This window comes from Diadema antillarum, unplaced genomic scaffold (assembly GCF_040938485.1).
Source record: "Diadema antillarum isolate AM-2024a unplaced genomic scaffold, OU_Dant_1.0 scf00000129, whole genome shotgun sequence".
NCBI classification, from domain to species: domain Eukaryota; kingdom Metazoa; phylum Echinodermata; class Echinoidea; order Diadematoida; family Diadematidae; genus Diadema; species Diadema antillarum.
In genome coordinates this window covers 656,064-676,263 of record NW_027271018.1, presented here as the reverse complement: position 1 = coordinate 676,263, position 20,200 = coordinate 656,064, and the positions used below count along the sequence as shown (strand labels likewise).

At 37.7% G+C, this 20,200-nt stretch overlaps 1 protein-coding gene across 1 annotated transcript in view; it reads left to right on the top strand.

The window, feature by feature from the left end:
- Nucleotides 1-344: 344 nt before the first annotated feature.
- The window catches only part of LOC139720573 (tachykinin-like peptides receptor 99D), a 31,076-nt gene continuing 11,220 nt past the window's right edge, over nt 345-20,200 (top strand). The window contains exons 1-2 of the mRNA XM_071631920.1: nt 345-638; nt 16,178-16,387. Of these exons, the coding sequence (XP_071488021.1) occupies nt 345-638; nt 16,178-16,387 (504 nt within the window). The remainder of the gene's footprint in view (nt 639-16,177; nt 16,388-20,200) is intronic.

Below are 20,200 nucleotides of genomic sequence, written 5' to 3'. Positions count from 1 at the left end.
CATGATAAATGATACGAAAGACGAAAATACAATATACTTGGTATAACTACAGAGGCTAAAATATAAGAAAACCAATATATGAAATTATGTATATGCCGCGATAGAAGTACTATAATGTTTCATATAAATTCTGGAGGAGTGTATTGCTTCGATCCTTGTGTTGCTTGTTTTTGCTGTCAGCAATTACGCACAAATTAATCATAGATTTTTCTTCTCATCTTTTGTTCAACCTGCAGGTCTCTGTCTGCGTGAGTATTTGCACCTTAACCGCCATCGGGGTTGACCGCTACTTCGCCGTCATTCGACCGCTGAAGTCCCGCATCGACCGCTTCCGTAGCAAGAGCATGATAGTCATCAGTTGGGTCGCGTCTACGCTCCTGGGATCTGTGGAGCTTTTCATGGGCAGGACCGAGGAGGTGGCTGCCTGCGGCCAAACCCTGACCAGCTGTTCTGAACACTGGCAGAAGGATCGGCTGCGGCTGATGTACGACATGGTTAACCTGGTACTGACCTACGTCTTACCCCTGGCCGTTCTCACGTTTACCTACACTGTCGTGGGGCGGCGTTTGTGGGGCCGCAGCATGCCTGGCAACGCCGACTTCACCCGTGACATGACACAGGAACGAGCAAAACGCAAGGTAACCCTATACAGTAACAGATTTCACGCAAAACAAATCCTTCCTCTCTTTCACCAGGCGCGCGCACGACACACAAGCACAAACACTTTAATCTTTTTTTCGGTCCTGTTTTATTGCATCGGCACTGCGTCATTACTTAAGAAAAAATACAGCAAAAAGTTGCATTGTCGCCACTAAGCAAACGTGACACGACATTTTTGCTCCTGCGACAATATTGCTCCGGTCTTATTTTCTCCAAGGATTTACGGTTAGGAATAGGGTTGTCATGGGCGTGTTTTAGGTTCAGTTTGGTGTGAGGATTAGGATTAGGGTTGGTTATGTTTGTGGGTAGAATTTATGTTTGGCTTAACCTGCAGATATTCAATTGTCGCAGGAGCAAATGTCATTGAACCGCCAATACATTGTTTTAAAACGACAAAAAACAACACAGGCATCTTTCAAAATCAATATCATAAGTGCCAGCTTTATCAAACATGCAGACAGGTTTTGGTTATTTTCTCCATAGAAGTGTGTGTAAAGTTGTGACAAACTTGTGACGGCTGCGGTATTGCTTTAGTATATTTCAAATTTAAAAAAAAAAAAAAGGAAACGCGAGTAAGAGATCTTCTTAATACCAAGGCGGTTGGTAAACGTATCGATACAACCCGTAGTGTGAATACATTAGCGCATTGATACCAATAGACCAGGAGCCTTGAGGGAACGGAAGATAGCGTGGGTGTGGTTGTAACCAAATACACGTCTCCCTGCCTCCGGCAGGCACAGCTATCGAATTTTTTCCTTTTCAGCTCTCAGAAGGCATCCGGATACATATCAGATTCATGAAGAATGAAAGGGATTGTCCTTCATAATTACTACTGATTTGGAGATAAAGAAATTGTGGGTGAAACTTACTCAGTGTGACTGTGAATTCAGGAGATTAAAAGAACTTAAAACTTACACATTGGTACTCAATGCCGTTGTTTGAGGAAAGACAGCAAATTATCAAAATGTTCAGCAATCTCAGTGAACTGTAAGAAAATATTTGTTTTTCCCATCGAGAGAACGGCTTTGCAGTTTATGCTAAGATTGACTGGTCATTATTTATCTCAAGGTGACATATTTTATACCTTATTCATCTGAAGAGCAATGAATAAGCGCAAGGATCACCGTCGTTTATTGTTACCAAACGATGATAGCAGAATTTTGATATCACTCAGGCGATCTTTGGCAGGTTTGGGAAGGGTTGTGAAATACTGGACTCCTTCCTTCATGATATCCTGCGTGATAAACTTATAGCACAACATCACGAACTTGGCGAGTGAAATCGGAGGGTCATCAAAATTGTGAATAAAGTCAGATGCAATTTCTCCAAAGCGGCTGTCCGCCATGCGTCAAACCCTCACAGGTCACTGTACTGGCTCTGTCTATCCGCCCTGCCTGAGATTGAGCAGGGAGATGGAATATCCACCTTCCTGGATTGAACATCGAGCAAAATGTATCACTTCACCAAAATATTCAGAGTGCAGTTAAGCCCCAAACCGGATTCATGCACCTGCTACTGCATGTATCATTGGCTATGTGTTGCCAGTTTCTGGGTCCACTTCTGTGCCTGTCCCCTCTCTCCCTCTTTCTCTTTTCTATGCTATCCTTTCCAAAATTACTATTTTGATCTGTATTTATCGTCGTTTATCGCAGGTATTTCGTGATAACTCACAAGAACAGCAAACTTGGAGCTGCAGATGGACATTCATCACGTCACTGCGGATACATTTAAAGCACTGCACCTAGCAAATGATTATATATTCAGTCGCAATTAAACTGTCCCGCTGAATTACGATGGGAAAATGTGCAGTAACAGCAAAAATAAAATAAGTGATTTATAAATGCTGTTCAATTAACCACTTGTTTCTTTTCTCTGTACTTGAGACAGACAAATATATGAATCATAGATCTCTTAAGCAAGGTATTTTGCTAGGGTCTAGCCCTCATTTCAGTCGTTTTTCTCAGCGCTTGTAACTCATAATCATTGCAGCTTGTGAAGCTTGTTTCCCTTCACATGAACAAGCTTTGTGTGTTTCTGAAATATAATGTGCGTATTATGTTTCTGATCCAATCTTTCCATTTGAGAAAAGGAATCACTGAATGTCAATTTACAGTGGTGTCCCACACTGAGTGTGTGATCATTCACTCACCACACATTCATCTTCATTCACTGGCATTCATATCTATTTCAGTAACATCCTGCATGGAGAAGTATGTGGTAGGCGCCACAAATTTTATTAGAATACGTACGGACACTACATTAATCATTGGAGCTCTGTATGGAGAAATGTCTAGCACTGTCCCATGGAACACGACCTTTTTCCCTGCACCTCATGGATTACATGTCAAAATGCGCGCCACATAACTGCAAAATAATAGATAATCGAACTGAATCAAATAATTGTCGTTTGACAGTAGATTATCAATACCAATATTATATAGTGGCTGTTGCAGTGGTTAGTATATCCTCAGAATCAGTCTCACAGCACTTTCACTTGCATGAGGTAGAACTCGCTGTGCATTTTTTTTTTTTTTTAGCCCAAGCTAACTGTCCATCATCCTTTCCCTATTCTTATCCGTTAGGCTATGTCCCTCCTAGTTTGAGAACGCATAAAGAATTCTTGTTGTTGTTGTTTTTTTAATGCTTGACCACCCTGCTACCGACTTTGTTTCTTTCCTTACCATCTCACATTGCCGTGTCACCTCCTTTCTCAATTTTCCCTTGGTTATCGTGTCGCCCAGGCCTCCTCACGATTCCGATACCACGCCGCTCGAGTTGTAAGGAGTATAATGGGCGCGATATTCGAATCGATTGTTATCCGATATTGCGCGTATGTTTACCCCCAGGATACTTCCGCAAAGAATATCGCATCCCGGTTGACAAGAGGCATCAACATCGAGAAACGAAATGCCACCAAACAAGTAGAGGAAACGCAAATATGCGTCCCTCTGCTTTTCAATCAAGATTACATTCTGTCTTTGCAATCCTACCACTCTCTATAGGGCACGGTCCCAGACTGGATTGTGTCTTTTCGATTTATCACCTCCAGCTCCAGCGGAGAAAAAACAAACAAAAACAATTCAAAAGGGACAGACAAGAGACTATCAGCAGGCCTGGGGATGAGAATGCGTTACTTTATTTAGACTTGTTTATGACGGAGCAATGTCTTAAAAACAAATGTTTGTTACGTCAAACACAGTAATAACTCATAAACCTTTGCCAGGAGCATGGCTTTACCACTATTCCAAGTTAATGTAAACTGGGTTTCTTCCGAAACAACCCGGTAGACTTCTGCTGCAGCCATTTCATTGCAAAACGTTTCCAGCGAGGGTCTCATGTGGTCTAGAAAAGAGCAGAAGATAGTAAGCTGTTTGTGATAAGTTTGCCATGTTTTCGGCCTCCCAGGTAATCAATACCTGCTCCACTGAAAGTTCCTGCTAACGGCAAGCTTCTCCATCAAATGACGAAGTAGAATATCATTATATTGATTATGCTTCCCTGGCTGCATATCGAAAGGTTACATCAGTCTTCTCTTTCCTAATTACCAACTGATAAAATTGCTTGAAACAAGGTGGGAAATGCATACATGTTTATCATTCATGCCTAACAGCCAAGGCATCAATCAACGACATCACCAAAGTGAATACTTTCTGTTTGTATAACTACCTTTGCCATTTGAAGGTTGTAGCCTGCGCGTACCGAACACTCTTGAATTTATAATAGAAATCGATATGCAATGACTATAATGATGACGATGACAACACTAACATTGATAACAGGGGCAGATCAAGGAATTCCGTAAAAAAAAGGGGGCGACTCTAGAAAATTAAAGGGACCGCACGCGTCCCTTTTCTTTTTTTAACAAAAATGGAGGGAGGGGGAGGCGACCGGTGCGCTCCCCCTGGATCCGTCACTGGATAATAGGATGGTCTTTTTTTACATTCTTCTTCTTCTTCTTCTTCTTCTTCTTCTTCTTCTTCTTTAGCCAGGGTAACCCCTTCAGTGTTTTCATTGCTCTATTAGCGGGCCCCGCGATTGATATTCACCCCAACGTTGTCAGATGCCCATTTATACACCTGGGTGATAGATGTTGAAATTAAAGCATCTAGTACAAGGTTGTAGGCACTAGACAGGATTTGCACTTGGGACCACAGATTAAAAGTCAAGAGTTTCACTGACGATGCCACAGCTTCCGAAGCGCAAGGTTGGAAAAGTTAATGTGGCAATTTTGAAATCTTGGATAGCTTACCAAGAAGACATGAAGACATTGAATACCACTAAGACACATCACAAGACACGATAATAATTATTACGATCAAATGATATTCAATAAACTAAAATGATTAATGAATATCATAAAGTATGATTTGAAATGAAATTGTGATAGATTGTATGTAGGCCTATATAGGGTATATTGTATGTCACCATGATATAAAAAGTTATAAAATTGTTTCTCCTGTCACTATGTGTAAAAAGAGATTGATAAAATTCAGATATATTCAGATATATTGTTGGTGTTGTTGTGTTGTTGTTGTTGTGTTTTGTTTTTTTTTTTGGGGGGGGGGGGGGCAGAGTTAATTGTTCTACAGTAGTTATTCTACTGGCGACAAAGTTTTAAAGACTGACTAACTCATGTCTTATCATCCAGGGTCACTGACGATTTTTTTTTTTGGACCGCGAAACGTGATCATTTCATTTGTTGTCGTTAGAGATATTTAAAGAAATAATTACTCCAATAAACTGCAATCTGATACATGCGAAAGGAAGGGCTCAGTTGATATTGTCATGGGAATCGAGGCTAAATGCTTTCCCACTATCCCTTCAAGATATTTCGATAGCTGGAAAATTTTGACGTACATTCTTTTTCTCTGTCGTGAACTAAACAAGACAAATAATATTTGTTATACCCCTGTTCTATTGTAAAAAGTTGAGAATTTCTTGATTGTCTTTATATTCCAAAATTGTTCTTTTAAATCTTCTCCTCATTATTCTCTTGTTTATAAGCTTCCTATTTTGCCGAAGTTCTCATAACTTCTTCGAATTTCCATTCTGAGGAGACTTCTTCCCTGTAGACCCATTTTCAGATTTGTCCATGTTATATTATATTCGTTGATTTTACGAGGAGTAAATGCTCTCAATGCAAAGATCGATGGAATTAAAGATAATAGCGGTAGATTATGTATACAGAGGACTGATTGCTGAGCAGGGTATACCCAGGGTCAAAGGTAAGTAGGCCTACTCGTGATAATATATATATATATATATATATATATATATATATATACATAATGTTATGTATCGTATATATTATTTTGCCTCAAGATCAGTAGACAGTAAGTTCATATCATGTGTAGATAAACTTTCAGCGGTAAACAAAGTACATTATAAGCTGTTCATGACAATGTGACTCGGTCGAACACTTTGGAGTGTGGTTAGGAAGGTCTGATTGTATGTAGGTCTTCATATATGAGGACTCGACACTATAACTTCTTTGTCTGGGTGGCCCGTTCGGACCATATAAATCTTCGAACTCGAAATTAGTGGCCCGAAATTACAGCAAAAGTGACAATCCATTTAGAATCCTAGTTGCCCGATCAAGCCACCAAATTTGGTGGCCTGACACTAATATTAAGTGGCCATGGGCCACCCAGCCACCGGGCCACGATTAGTGTCGAGCCCTGCACATACATTCATTTTGAAATTAAGTCTCGAATGTCATCCTTTCAACATTTTCCATCGTAAATAACATGACGAGATTCGTCAAGAATTATCATAAGGGATAGAAAATCGATAACGTTAAAAGGAACACGTACGAACATGTCCCAATCCATCGGCCGGCCGGGCTCCTGACATGACTAAAGGTCAAGGCACCGTTAATGATAAGAATCATTTGTCCAAACTCCATTACAGTTAATCTAACTTCCAAATAAAGTTCAGCCTTACGTAGTTTCCCTGAGGGTATCAATATGCATAATGTGATGAATCGTCATATGGCATCGGCGACCATAAGAGAGAGGATGGCGGAATTTTTCATTTAGCGCAGGCGACACTCAAGTTCCTTGATACTTGTCTCTTTGATATATATAATCATTAGTATTATCATCATCACTATTCATGACTTTTTCCCCGTCTATCTGTCTCCTGTCTGTACGACAAATGGTAGTACCCACATAAAGAAAAGCTACATTCGCCCAAGGAGCCGGGAATCCTGGGTCACAAAATGCAAATTGCAATGCAGGTTGTTATTTCTTACCCTCTCGACAAACTTATGGAGAAAGCACAGGCCAGTCGGTAAGCCGCTGACAGCTACTTATCGCTAAAAACACTAACATGAATAAAAGTGGCTCAGAGCGAGCAATTACAAGGTCTTCTACTGTGAATAATACGTTCTCTAGAGTATCAATTTTCCGCGTCTATTTTTCTGAGAATAAATACTAGCAGGTGATAGGAAATAAATGCTCGGAATAAAAAATCTTCAGGGAGTGAGAAGTTTGATGATGGAAAATATCACGTCTGTTACTGACTTCATCCCCCTTTTTACCCGGGGACGAGATACGGTATATATTCAACATGAAAAATGAAGTGAAGGATAAAAGCGCGACAAGATGCGGAGTTTTCCGGAACGACCTCATAGCTTTTCTGCAAGGTATACATAAGGTGAAAAAAAAACGACGACATGTGGCATCAAAGTAAACACGGAAAATACGCGGTAATATAAGGGCACCATGAACACGATGAAGAGAGAGACGTTAGTGTTTGTAATTGAATAATTTAATGAATAATTTCGTGAGATTTTTTATTGTAAGGGCACAAACATTATGATTATATAAACTGAAAAAGAACAATAATATCAAAGTAAAACGTCTAACGTTACGCGTATTACACACACACACACACACACACACTATATATATATATATATATATATATGCATATTTACATGCATATATAATATAGTGTATATATATATATATATATATATATATATATATGTACATAAATAGATTTTTACATAAATTATTATATATCATAAGTATACTATATACTAAGATTTTGTAGTTTCGATTGGAAAGCAATATTGTTTCTTTAATACAAAATAATCTCCGAACAGTAAATCCCCATAGATCTTCTCAGCAACTTTTTCACTTTTCGCCAAAATCTGCTTTGTAACATGACGTGCCTCTTGAATGTCTTCTGTCGATTTTAAATCAAACTGCATGTTAGTGTGGCAAAAAAAAAAAGATCGAAGGCCAGCATCCCTGCCATTTCTTTCTGTTTCATTAATATTTCCAAAGATTACTCCTATATTACGGAACAAATACTTTCACGCGCTTTCAGCATTTTTAAAACGTGTAAACTTTTGCCAATCTGCCTTGGTCGAGGAATTTCTCTCTTCCTCGCAGTGAAGTATCATTAAACTTCCTTGGAGACAATGATTTTATGACCTTTGATTTGTGTAATTACACAAAAAGTAAGGAAAATAACTTTTTGTAGTAACTGTTTCCAAGCGTCTTGGCTTAACACTTAAACGTTGCCATGATAATAGGTTCCGTCTCCTCCCCCTAGCCTACAATCTTTAAAAAAAAATTAACAGATAGCAAAAAAGTCACATTTCTTTTATCAAACCTTCCCTAAAACAATTATTTTGTTTTGGTTTTTTTTTTTCTGAGGGGAGGAGAGGAGGTTGGATACCTTCATTCCTATTGATGGTGGAATAATTAGGAATTGATGGATTGACATAGACGTAATGCAGCAGCTTTGCCTTCTGCGATTACAGCTTGTGATAGATTGATTGGACATTGTTGTCGTAATGCATATAACAAGAAGGATATTACTCTTCCATGGGCGCCGTGAGATCATTACACGGTGACATCAGTAGATGTTACGTGAAGGTGAGTTTGTTTACCTGCGTTATGGCAGGCCAAATGAGCCTTTGTAAACTTTAAAACTAAAGCTTGGTGGACACGAACTAAACGAATGTAAAGTTTTGAATACTCCAACAAACTACGCAACCACAGGACTATGCAATTATGTGATTATACGATGTTAAGATGTTACTCGTTGTGCGTGAAGGAATGAGTGGCTGTTCTATTCTAACCAATCACCGTGCAGCTGTTGGAAATTGAAATAAAGGAAATTTAAAGATTTGCAGATATCAAATAAACTTCATTTCTCCATGCGCTTGACATAAGGATGGCTGTGTGGTGCCAGCCATTCAAGGCGCACAAACGCGATCTCTTCTTCGATACAGACAAGTTTCACCTTTTCATTTCATTTATTTTCACTTAATAAAACATGCATACATAAAATGTGACAATTTGTATGACAAGTATAACATGACAATGTGACAAATAAACAAACAAAGCAAACAAACAACCAAAGATATCAGGTCAAGGGGTTAGTGAGAAGGCAATGGGCCTCATTTAAAACTAACCCCGGAAAAGTAAATACAGCGTTATGTCTCTTCTTTCTATAAACTATAACTGAGAAAAACGTTGGCACGCACACACACACACACTCACACATACACACACATGCATGTACACAGACAAAACATACACCAGCACATGAACAATACACAAGATGCCATTTTCACAAACACATCCCTATCATAAATGAAAAAAAGATATTATTCAGAGGGGTGAAGGTTCAGGTGTGAGTTTCTTCAGTTTGTCTCCCTCTACAAATTAAATTTGTTAAGATCGCAACTGCTGATCTGTAAATTAACAAACATGTCGGAAAAACAGGAACCAGTGGGACTCGAACCTGTCATCTACTGCTTTCCGGGCAGCGACACTACCACCAGGCTGTCCCTGGTTGCCGGCAGTGACACGATGAACATGGAACAAATACCCAAGCTCCGAAATTCCGACATTATCATGCTAATATCTTATAAATTCAGAAAATGATATTGGTAACTTCCAGAATACCTTTCAAGTAAAATACACTTCAAAGCTTTCTTAAAACTTTGTACCGTTTTCTTACATTTCACATCAGAGTGGATAGAAATTCCAGATTTGAGGGTCTTGAAAAAATATTGACTTTTTGCAGGAGGATGTTCGTATCTGAGGCAAGTACAATTTTCTACAATTTCTTGTGCCATAATTATGATTAACTTTGTTTAGTTTAAAATAACCACGTAATGATACAGGTAAAATGTCATTATAACATAAGAACATATATACTGCACTCCGTAATAAAATTCATATATATCATATACAGTTAAAATAGACAAAGTAAAAAATATTGGCAAAGAAGGCGCCCTTTACGATGAATGCGAGACTATTCTAATAGCTCGCTTTTGCAGTTTAAACAGTCTCTGCATATTACACTCATTAGATTTCCCCCATGCTAAAATACAATAATTTAGAGGTGGTAAAATAAGGGTGTTATATAAAAGTAATAACAAAGATCTGGAGTATGACCGTAGTCTGTTTAAGATGCCGATAGTTTTTGATATTTTGTTGCAGATGACACCAGTGTGTTCCTTCCATGACAAACAGTCATCAATTTCAACCCCAAGAAATTTTACATAAGAGGCACGAAATATTCTATTTTCATTAATATAAATCACAATTTCATCTTTATTTATGAGCTTATTTGAATACACCATATAATTTGTTTTATTTAAATTCAATGCCAATTTATTTACTTGCAACCATTCCATAAGTTTACTTATCTCATGATTAAATGGATATTGTAAAATATCAGAATTACAGTCGTACAGGAACACACTTGTGTCATCAGCAAACTGAATAAATTCAAGCTTGTCTGAAATATTGCACATATCATTTACATATAATATGAATAATAATGGTCCAAGGATAAAACCATGGGGCACTCCATACCTTGTGGTTTTCTGTTCAGATTGTATATCATTTAACTGAACATACTGCTTTCTGTCGATTAGATAACTTGTAAACCATTGTAATAATACCCCGCGAATTCCATATTTATGATATAATTTTCTTATCAATATGGTATGGTCCATCGTATCAAAGGCCTTACTTAAATCAATAAATAAGCCAACCATTATTTATTTTCTGTCCAAAACATCAACAACCTTATGTATGAATTCCAATAAAGCATGGGAGGTGGAATGCCCACTTCTAAACCCATATTGATATGGCGATATTATATTACATTCGCTTAAAAAAAGACAATCTGTTGTTCACACATTTTTCTAAAACTTTGGAGAAAACAGGCAATATTGAAATGGGACGATAATTGGAAACATCATCTTTTTTCCTTTTCTTTTAAATAGGCACTAACCTGGCAATTTCTATTTGTCAGGAACAACACCATTAGATATAAACAAGTTGAATATTTCACTCAGTGGATAACGAATTACATGAACTACTTTTTTATCATATCAGCCTATATTTCGTCAAACCCAGAACTTTCACCATTTTAAAAACAAGTTACAATCTCAATGATTTCTATTGAAACAATGGGAGAAAAAAAAAGCAGTGTGATCATTCATTGTTAAATATTTTTTGAAGTCATTCGAATGCTCAAATTGTGATGAAAGAGTAAAACCAATATCAATGAAGTAATCGTTAAAAACATTGCAAATATCATCAGTGGATTGCACTCGGTGATTATCCCACATTTTCTTGGTATGATAGGTACAATTACAGTCCTTTTTGTGTAATTATTCATTGATAACATTCCACATTCTTTTCATGTTTCCATTAGCAGATGTATATTTGTTCATTTAATAATTCCTCTTAACAATCTTTACTTTATTATTAACAATGTTAGGGTATGTTTTATATACACGCAGTCTATACCGGGTTCTGTTTTGTGAATATTTCCTATACAATACATGTTTCTTTTTGCACATCTTCTTTAATTCCTTTGTAAACCATGGTTTATTCCTATGAGCACTAATTTATATACAATTATTCATATTATCAAAATTACTATTTATACTTCTACAATTTAAATGTACACAAGAAAAACTATTGACCTTGAATTGACTATCAAACTGATTATATTCATCTTTTAAACCAACTAGTGAAAGTATACATTCATTTCTCTTAGCCGGTGGCATACATTAAGAATGGTTGTGGGGTTTTCCCCAATCAGGATGCACGAAGCAATACATCCATTCCATTGTGCTGCATAATCATGTGCTGTATTTTCTAAGTCCTATCAACGTATATTAGGAATTATATTTTGGATCAAAAATTTATCCTGTGGTGATTGGTTGAAAGAGCTTCACGTGATTATAGGTATTTTCAGCTATTTCAGAAAGTTGACAATCCATAAAGTAGGCCTACTATTTGCAAAATGACGTCACTTCTATGACGACATTTTGCAAATAGTATACTATTTGCAAAATGATGTCACAAAGCAATTCTGAAATTGTGCGCAGCTTTGCACCGTCACTCTGTGAAATGTAACAATTTCTAGCAAAGCAATTGTGACGCCACAAAGCAATTTTGACATTGCGCACTGCTAGTACCGTCACTCTCTGAAATGTATCAATTTCTAACAAAATAATTGTGACATCATTAAAACAATTCTGACATTATATAGATGAAAACTGGCGGGGGAGGGGACATACCGAATGTTCCACCCGAAGGGTTTGAAATGCTAATGAGGGAGGTTATATGTCCCGAGACGAAGTCGATGGACTTATAGCCTTCCGAAATAGCATTTCAAACCCTGAGGGTGAACGTTTGGTACATGTTCCCGACAACAAAAGTCATCATCTGTTATATTATATGGGTTAGTCAAATACAAATTGTACGTCAAATACTCAGTACGTCAACGTCAACCATTTACCATCGACCAGCAGCACACAATGCACTCGATAGCTCGCTCGCGCAGAGCCAAAATTCATATTGTGCGCGCGCGGCGCGGTCCTCTTTAATTTTTTTATCCAAAATCGGTGCCTCAAAAAGAACTATTCACTTCGGGGCTGCGCCCCTCAGTGAATAGTTCTTTTGGAGTCACCTCTGCCCATAGTTTTAACAAGAAACTCTCAAGGCAAAGTATATTTGTATACTATGCCTTCATTCTAAGGGCCAAGCAGCATTAAGTGTGTGGTGACTTTATAGAAGATTTCTTATCACTTTAATCTCAAAGTATATTTCCCCTCGCAAAACTCTCTCAAATGCTGCAATCAATAATCGAAATGATTGCAAGTAGTGTGAAATCATTGTGTTCGACTGTCTATGTGGTCTAAATCTGCTCTCTGACTGAAAGTACCTGGTTGGGAGATCGAGAGATTACATGGAGTCAGTTTCTTTTTAAACCGTAGAATTAAAGGCAAGAATAATTTGCTATCACTTCTGTGCTGCTCCTCATCCCCTTCTCGGCTCTACCAATTCTTTTATATTCGTTATTATTATTTTTTTATGCCCTCTTGTCATTTCACTATAAATCCTTATTATGTGAGTAATCTTACAAGGAAGAATTGCCAGTGAACTGGCTAATTAGGAAGGATCATTTTCAATATGCAGGCCCACGAGAACATGTTTAAGATATGTATTGCGCATCCCGGCATCCATAGCAACTATTGTCATAATATTAGGTCATCCCTCTCATCAGGTATACAAGCCATGCAATCCTAATTAATTAGGAATGATAATCTCAAACATCCAGGGCTATGAAAACATGCTTAAAGGACAAGTTCACCTTTATAAACATAAGGATTGAGAGAATGTAGCAATATTAGTAGAATACATCATTGAAAGTTTGAGGAATATCAGACAATCCGTTCAAAAGTTACGAATTTTAAAAATTTTTGTGCAGCAACCGCTGGATGAGAAGACTACTGCAGTGTATGAATTACTTGCGTAAAACAATATAAGGAAAATATAAAGAGAATTTCACAAAATTCCATCTTTTGAAAAAAGTACACATTCCCCTGACTCGTTACCGACAAATGTTATGGGCAATATTATTCCCCCTGCCTTTAGAAAGAGGCAAGTCAAGAGCTCTTTTATTATGCGAAAAAAGTGAAAATATGTTGAATTTTCTTTTACATTTTCTTTATACTGTTGTACGCATATGACTCACAAGCTGTAGTAGTCTCCTCATCCAGCGGTTCCAACACAAAAATTTAAAAAATTCATAACTTTTGCATCGATTGTCCAATTTTCCTCAAACTTTCACTGATGTGTTCTACTAATATTGTTGCATTCTCTCAATCCTTATGTTTATGAAGGTGAACTTGTCCTTTAAGGTATCCAAAATTTATGAAACGAATACATAATATGCTATCCTTTTTACGAGGCATTACTAGCCAGGCCGACAATAATTGGCTAAAATCGTACAACGGTTCGTATACATGTACATGTTTGAAAATGGACGTATGTTTTCGTAAACTTTGATTGTTAAGTCATATAACCGTTTGTCTGTATAGCGCATGGAGGAATGAATGTAGAGTTTTTTCGGTCCTAATTAGTTAAAGCCCTACAATCATCCGTTCATGAATGCATGGATGTTTAATATTGTTCGTTATGGCCCGCACAAGCAGCAACTACACGTCCATTCTACGGATGCACAGTTGCATAGTTACTTGCTTGTGCAGTTTTGTGCCCTGTGAGGGGGATAAAAGTTATCCCATGAAGCACTGATGAAGCGTTGTGACGTTGTGATTGTTAATGACACTTTCGGCCTGCCATAGTCATGACAGTATTGCGCCCCATCCATTCCGCGGCGACGCATACGGGTTATTCCGTTCCTCCATTAATCACCATCCGAATTTCGCGCTTGGCAGTGGAACCGTATAATAGTCACTTTATCGCTCGAAACACGTATTAGGTATATTTAAGTGGTTAAGATGAATTGACTTATGTTATCTAGCCGGGTTTTTTTTTTCTCATTCGAAGTCTTTCCCTTCAAAACTCTCACCACCAAGGTCTGTGGTGGAGTCGGTGATCTGCTACTCATCAGTCAATGTTCAATCGGTCATGATTATTATTCTTTACTGTGTCTAATAGTCCCTTTTTTATGCCTCCGCCACGAATTGTCGCCGAAGGCATTATGTTCTCGGCTTGTCCGTCCGTCCGTCCGTCTGTCCTTCCGTCCGTCCATCCGTCTGTCCGTCCGTTCGTCCGTCTGTCCGTCCGTCCGTCTGTAATCAATTTTGTGAACAGCGTAATTAAAAGAAAAACATTTGAGGTTTCCTAATGAAACTTGGCTTGTATAAGTACGAGTGAGCGAAGTTATGCCTATCAACTTTTGGGCGCATATGACCGAGGTCAAAGGTCAAAAGGTCAAGGTCAAATGCTCAATATATCACTATTTTCCCCACATCGATCCAATGCCTGAAGGTATTTTCTTGAAACTTAGTGTATACATGAACTACCAAATGAAGATTCTTCAGAAAGCATTTGAGGTCATGAGGTTAAAGATCAAAGGTCAAAGGTCAAGTGAAAATGTTAAAATTTCACTTTGTTTCTCCATATCTTACAAATGGTTCAAGGTACCTACATGAAACTTAGTACATGTACAGACTGACAGTGGTTATCTAGGGAATTTAGGGGTCATTGGACAAAGGGCAAGGGTTCAAAGGTCGAGGTCAACTTCTCAACATTTCACTATTTCCCTCTTTTATATGCGATGAAACGTAGTGTATAATTACCCAATAGAGATTCCCTTTGAAGTTTTTTGCCTAAAGCTTAAAGGTCAAAGATCAAGTGAAAGTGCTACATTTCACTTCTTCTTTAAACTTACAAAAGGGTCAAAGGTCAAGTAAAAATCATCAAATCCCCCAATACCTGCACTCTTAGGTAATATAGCCATTCTTCCAATCAAACCTACAGATGTAAATTTAGTTGAAGGAAAGTGAACATTCAACACATTTGTGACAAAGCTGTCATTTTAATATTTTACCAATCATGTAAACTGTCATCACACATTGTCAATACTTTGTGTTATAGACCTATTAGGAGAAGCATGCATAATGGCGGAGGCATACCAGCCGCCATAGCGACATTTCTAGTTTCTTTACAAGGACTGATCATCCACACACACACATAGTACAAAACGTGGCTGCAGATGTTGATTTTGTCAAAGCCTCCTTCGTGCAGATGAAGTGTCTACACGCAATGATACTGATTAGATATAGATTATGCTATGATTGTTCCGTTCATAGTTCACCATCACTTAAATAGGTAACGCGTCTGCTACATAGGAACGAGGAGACTATGGTATGTTTCGAGTTTACGAGGACACACATCTTTTTTCTCACTCACTCACACACACACACACACACACACACACACACACACACACACAGGGGAAATGCAGTACACCTGTATTGGGGTTCAAGTGTCATGAGGATGATATTTTGTTCATTCAAATATCATGTTGATTGACTTGGAAAGCACCTATTGAGAGAAACTAAATATCTCATTGTAGAATACTGAGGAGCAATTAACAGTGTAAAATTTGCCTACAAAATCAATGTCAACAAAAATCATGTTTCTTTTCTCTCTCCCCCATCCTTACCCTTTTTTGTCTGTTGACCCTCCCCCTTTTTTTAATTATTATGTAGGTCATCAAAATGCTGGTGACCATCGTCTTGACCTTTGCTCTCTGCTGGCTACCCCTTCACATCTACCACCTGCTGGGAAGCGTGGCCAGCCACGTACTCCTGAAGAACACGGAGAGCACTTTCGCGCTGTACTTCAGCATCCACTGGGTTGCCATGGCAAACAGCTTTCTCAATCCTATCATATACGGATTTCTTAACGACGGGTTTCGGGTAGGTGCAGTTTCAAATATCAACAACTCTTCTTTATACGCTAACACACAGGATTGCCCGGACAGACTAGGAAACTTCATTAAATCTGTGCATCCACAGAAAGAAAGACTTTAGGTGAAAGGCGACAAATGTTAGTAAAATTGTCCGAATATAGACGTGTGGTATGCAAAGAATAATCACAAATAATGATATAAAAATCAATAGCAGTATACTGTGAATAAACAAGGAAAATAATGTTGATGAAAGGAATAATGAAAAAAAAGAAATAAGGAAAACACAGAGGAAAGAAAAAGAAAATGTATATCATATATATATATATGTATATGTAAATAAAGATAATATATACATATACATATATATGTATGTATATATATATATATATATATATATATATATATAATGTATGTATTTGGAGACCAGTATACTAACTTAATTACAGATTTCATTCATATAATGTGTTCCTCTTGCTTGTTTGTTTGTTTGTTTGTTTGTTTGTTTGTTTGTTTGTTTGTTTGTTTGTTCTGGGGTGAGATTTCTCTGAGAATCATCGTAATGTCCTTGTTTGAGCCTAGCTTTCCTGTAAATGATAGGGTGTCATGTCAAGCGTCACTCTCAGAAATTTTCTGATTCTTTAATTTCATGAATTGATACGACATGGAAGACCAAGTTCTTTTTTTTTAATTAGTTGACTGGATATAACTTTGGTGTTGAGTCATCAGGAGAGATGTGTGTAAACATAGCATGATTTAGCAGACACATGTGTCAATGAATTGGATAACTGTTTACCGAGGAGGCATATCTTCAAGGAGTTTGAATGCAAAAACACATAAACACCATGTTCACATTTTTAAAGGAAGGTCAGCATCGAATAGAGGAAAATGAAATCTGGTTAAGCATACTGCACTCATCACATAATAAGAATTATTCTTGAAGATATTGGAATTATCTTAGAATTGTCACATAAAGTTTTAATAATTTCACTCGCTTTTCAGCGGATTTAATCTCAAATATCCAAATGGATAGAAAAAAGGAATTTTTTTCATTTTTTTTTTTATTACAGCTGTTCATCTGTCAGATGTGTGTTGGAAGCACAAGCCTCCATTAATAATCTGGTAGGAATTTTAAAAAAAACATACAAATGTATATTGTTTCCTCCAACCTCTCACACTGCAATGACGACGATATAGTGACTACATAACATCGACAAGTGTGAATAGATCGAACATACAGGATAGAGTGTTACATCGATATCGCGCGCAGGATGAGGGAACTAAGACATTCTAACATCGAACGTGAGATTAGTGGTCACAACCACATGGAATCAGACGAATTGATGACGTCACTACACACTCATCTTCACTCTCCAGTTACCTTTTCTGAAATGAATTTAATGCAATTGAGATGTATTATTTTGCCTCAATATACATTATGTCTGGTGCTGCTTGATGTAGCATGATATGATTAGGAGATCTTGATTATGACAAGATAGTGCAGAATCCGAAGTGATTTTCACGTTATGCTACGTTTACACAAGGTTCGCGGCGCCACGGCAGCCCCGTTTGCCCAAAAGTATAGAGCGCCGTAGTAGGAGAGATATCCCCTCCCTTGATATAGTCGTATTATTCCAGTCCTCGCTCCAGTAACATTTTAGCTGTCAGACACTGTTCTCATGGTGTTTTGTCAGGCAAGAGTACATACTGATTTCGTCGCGTCCTACTACGGACCATCTCCAAGTTTGTTAAGGCTATCACGACGTGTTACGTTTTGCTGCGTTCACCCCGTTTTATCGCGGCCTGCTAGGTTTCTCATCAGCAACGTGACTGCCGTGGCAATTTTTTGACAGTTTAAAAATCTGACAAGGCATCTATGGCAATCACGGCCTGTCACGTTTGCTCCTCACGACCCCTCCCCCACGTTGTTTCACGTCCATCCCGTTTTGTGCACATGCCTGAACGTGACTGTCGTAGTCGCCGGAAACATGTGTAAACGTCCCATCAGGCCCTGCTACGGTTACTAGTGTGCGTCCGTTTTTGTATGTGTGTACGTGTGGCTACATTGTCGATGCTCTCTTCTATTATTTCTTTTTGTGTTTTGTTTGTATGTGTTTGCATGCACGCTTGCCAAGGTGTTTTATTACAATGCGGTTGTGGAATGTATGTTATACAAAAAAAGGCATTACAAAAAAGGCACTTCGTATTATTTGTGGCGTTTCTCCTGTTCTCATGCAGATCCATTATTTAATAGATATAAGATTTTAAAAATCAAAGATTTGTTTTTCTTTCAGCTGGGTCAGTTTATGTTTAATTATAACACAAATGCACTTCCTAGCATTTTGATTCAATGTTTCCACGAAATCAATCTTTCATATTATCCCACCAGGCGATCAAATGAGTTTCATTTACCCCTTCTGAGAACGTTATTGGCTCAAAATACATTTATATACAGTGGCCTTAGATTTTGGAATTCTTTAAGTTGTGATATAAAAGACTCTTTATCTTTGAATTCGTTTAAGCGTAAGTTAATTTTTTTTTTGTTGAACTCATATTAAGCTATATACGATTCATTACCTAGCTGGTCTTTACAGCCTAAGGGTTCATCGTCAATCATTGATTTCATCATTGTGTATTTTTTACATTATCTTATTTGTATAAACTTTGTTCGGCTGATCGAGCTGAAACACCTCATTCCTCTTCTGATCCAGATGTACAGCACCTCAATTCCATCTTCTGATCCCGATGTTCAGCGTGTTGGCTTTTCCTTTCACTTCCTTTTTCTTTCTCTCCTTTCTTTCCATTGTTCTTTTGTGTTTTATTACTGTCATGGTATACCCTACTGTAAAGTCATGTAAGTCGTTGTGTTCTACTGTCTTGTTCTGTCCTGTCTTATTCTCTCCTGTCTTTGTAAAAAAAAAAAAGTTCAATGTATTCATAAGAATCCTTTGAATGGTTCACAATTTACAAGCATGCTTTTCAGTGAACCTCTCAGTTCTTTCTTCTTTTTTTCCCCTCCAAACATAACTTTGTATTTTGCCGATATGCATGTATAATTTCGTATTTGTTAAACATTATCTACCATGTAAAGTCGAATACATGCCTATGTTATATCTTCTGATTCTACACCCAACAAGCATCGTGTTTGCCTGTGCGTTCCCCCACACATTATATATTTTGATTCTGATATGCAAAATGACATACTGTATAGACTACTTTTAATGTATTTTTGAATTCCACTTCTATAAATTATGTATGGCTCCGTAGACATGGAATTTTCATTTTTATTGTTGTTATTGGTTGGTTTGTAGAAGAGTGTATTATGTTAGGAATGTAATTTGCGGAAACTGGATAAATGAAATGAAATGATAATGTCCATGAAATAACACTATATGATTTTCATTTCATTTTCATTTAATAAGTTTTCGTACAACAATACACTAAGAATAAGTCTCTATGCATGACCATGGTAATTCCACACAGACGTAATGTTGTGCGAGATCACACGCTATTAAAGATCCAATCCGCAGTGAGAGGCAAGCAAAACCCCGGAGGGCTGTTTGTAAATGGTAATAAGAGACAACTCGAACAGAATAGAAAGCAGGATACGAAGCAGATTGTCATCCGCTCCGTTCATTGAGCGTACCAGTCATAAATGTCACATTTTTCCCGTGTTCATGCAGGACTGCAGAAATCCTCTTATCCTTTGTTCATAGTTTATCGAAGGGAAGGAAATCCCTAATCTAAAGAAAGCCCTGATCTCAGGAAATTCCTGATTTTGAGAAATCCCTTATGTCAAGAATGTGCACCAGTCTTTCTTCAC